The following is a 2082-nucleotide window of genomic DNA, read 5'->3' as shown; positions in this document are numbered from 1 at the left end:
TATATATATATATATATATATATATATATATATATATAATACATCGTTTATGGATATACAATTATCGACCATTGGATCAGCATGATCAATGGACAGCGATGATAAGCGGTAATTCTTTGTTTTTAGCGGTGATTATTACGTATCTACTGTAGTAGCTGATGTTTATCGATGTTGGTGGGTTTGAATGCGATCCGATGATGATAATGACTTTCAGTAGATTTTTTATCTATAGATATCCATATGTAAATGGTCCTCATATATATATATATATATATATATATATTATATTTAACTGCGATTGAATCAATATTGCGAAAGGAGATAAGATGGATATATAGCAATAAGACTTCATAACTGATGATAACTAGACTTGCATGAAAAAACAAGTTCACGGAAATAAGAAAGCTAGCTTAACAAACCACAACAGCTCTTAATTGGAAACTCTAGCATTTGTCTAAGTCCATCTCAAGTTTAGCACCCTGCACACTATCCTCGCCTGGACACTGAGGCCTGCTTCTGGCGAGCAGGCATGTTGCTTGTTTCAGGTTCAATTTCAGGTTCAATTTCAAGATCAGTGTCGGTGTCTGATTCGGTCTTCTTCTTCAAAAGAGCATTGAAAACCCCCACAACCACCTGACAGAAAACAGATTATATATAATGTAAATATGCTAATAGGAAATTGATAGTATATATCCGAGTTTTAAGATTGATTATTGATTGAGTAGTTGACCTGAACACGGGTTGCAGCTATGAGTACATCACCAACACGTCCACCGATCACTCTACCGTCAGAGCTAGAAAGAGTTATGTTTAATCCATCCACACCTGTCACTGATTCACCATCTTCATCAGGTGTAAGAGAACCAGACAAGCTAAGTATGTCTAGGCTTGTACCCTGCATAGATTCATGAACAAATTAATTCTATAAAAATTAAATAGTTCAATACACAATTGAGTGCTCTTTATAAAATATATATATATATATATATATATTTGTAGATGTTACAAAGTGCACATCATTCATTAAATTATACAGTTTGTATTGAACCTCATAAGTGACAACACCACCGGCGGTAGAAGGACGGAGAAGAGTGGCGGAGGAGACAGAACCGTTCACTGATAAGATGCATAAATGCTTTGGGCCCTCTTCAGCAAAAGAGATTATCTTTTCCGCAATATTCTGCAGAAAAAAGCACATCATTAGATGCAGAAAACAATGTTTCATTGCAGAGAAATTCACATAACAGATTATGAATATCAGATAGACATAAACCAATGCAAAATTGACCACAGAATTTATACCTCCCCAACATCAATGATGATCATGTATGAATTCATGAGACCCATTCCAACTGGCCCAGTCACCGAATTCCCTGACAAATTAAGACAGTATATCAACAGTATCAAACATCCCAATTTCAAGATCCACAAAAGAACATCATCATCATCATCATCACCATCATCATCAACCACAACAATATAGTTATAATTTATAAATCAAGGACTTCATCAGATAAACAACTCACCAGGAGAACTCAAACGTTGTCTACTTCCAGAACCAGAAGACCTTCCACTCCCCCTCCTGGGCATTGGAACTGCATCCATGGCAGCAGCAGCAGCATAGTTTGATGCCATACCTGGTACATACTTCCTGGGCCTCCCTCTCTTTCTTCTCATTGCTCCCACTTAGGGCTACTCCCAACTTCAGCAACGGCCTTCGAACCTTGAGAAGAGACACTCATGGCTTGCTTCCTTTCCATCACTTTCAGCAACCTGATCAACAAACCATAAAACCCAAAAAAAATAAAATAAAATAAAAAATAGTGGTTTATCCACCTTTTCAAACAAAAAATAATAATAATAAATAAATAAAAAGTAGAAGAAGAAGAAGAAAGAAAGAAAGAAAGAAAGAAGGTGAAGAAGAAGAAGAAATTTTAAAAAAAAAAGCAGAAGAAGAAAGAAAGGAGGAGGAGAAGAAGAAGAAGAAGAAATACAAAAACTTAAAAGATACAAACTTTTGAACTGATGAAAAAATGAATCAAAAGAACAACAAAGACTGAAGCTTTAACTGATGATGATTCC

General features: G+C 35.4%; 1 protein-coding gene across 1 annotated transcript; it reads right to left on the bottom strand.

Moving 5' to 3' along the window:
- Nucleotides 1-486: 486 nt before the first annotated feature.
- LOC120256562 (AT-hook motif nuclear-localized protein 11-like) lies at nucleotides 487-1635 on the bottom strand. Its single transcript, XM_039264227.1, has 5 exons — nucleotides 1527-1635; nucleotides 1303-1373; nucleotides 1049-1180; nucleotides 731-895; nucleotides 487-633 (listed from the first exon to the last, which is right to left on the bottom strand). Exons 1-5 carry the CDS (start codon nucleotides 1633-1635, stop codon nucleotides 487-489), a joined length of 624 nt encoding a protein of 207 aa, XP_039120161.1.
- Nucleotides 1636-2082: the final 447 nt, after the last annotated feature.

This window comes from Dioscorea cayenensis, unplaced genomic scaffold (assembly GCF_009730915.1).
Source record: "Dioscorea cayenensis subsp. rotundata cultivar TDr96_F1 unplaced genomic scaffold, TDr96_F1_v2_PseudoChromosome.rev07_lg8_w22 25.fasta BLBR01001508.1, whole genome shotgun sequence".
Classification (NCBI taxonomy): Eukaryota; Viridiplantae; Streptophyta; class Magnoliopsida; order Dioscoreales; family Dioscoreaceae; genus Dioscorea; species Dioscorea cayenensis.
The sequence above is the reverse complement of the archived record's forward strand: the minus strand, read 5'-3'. Positions and strand labels throughout refer to the sequence as shown.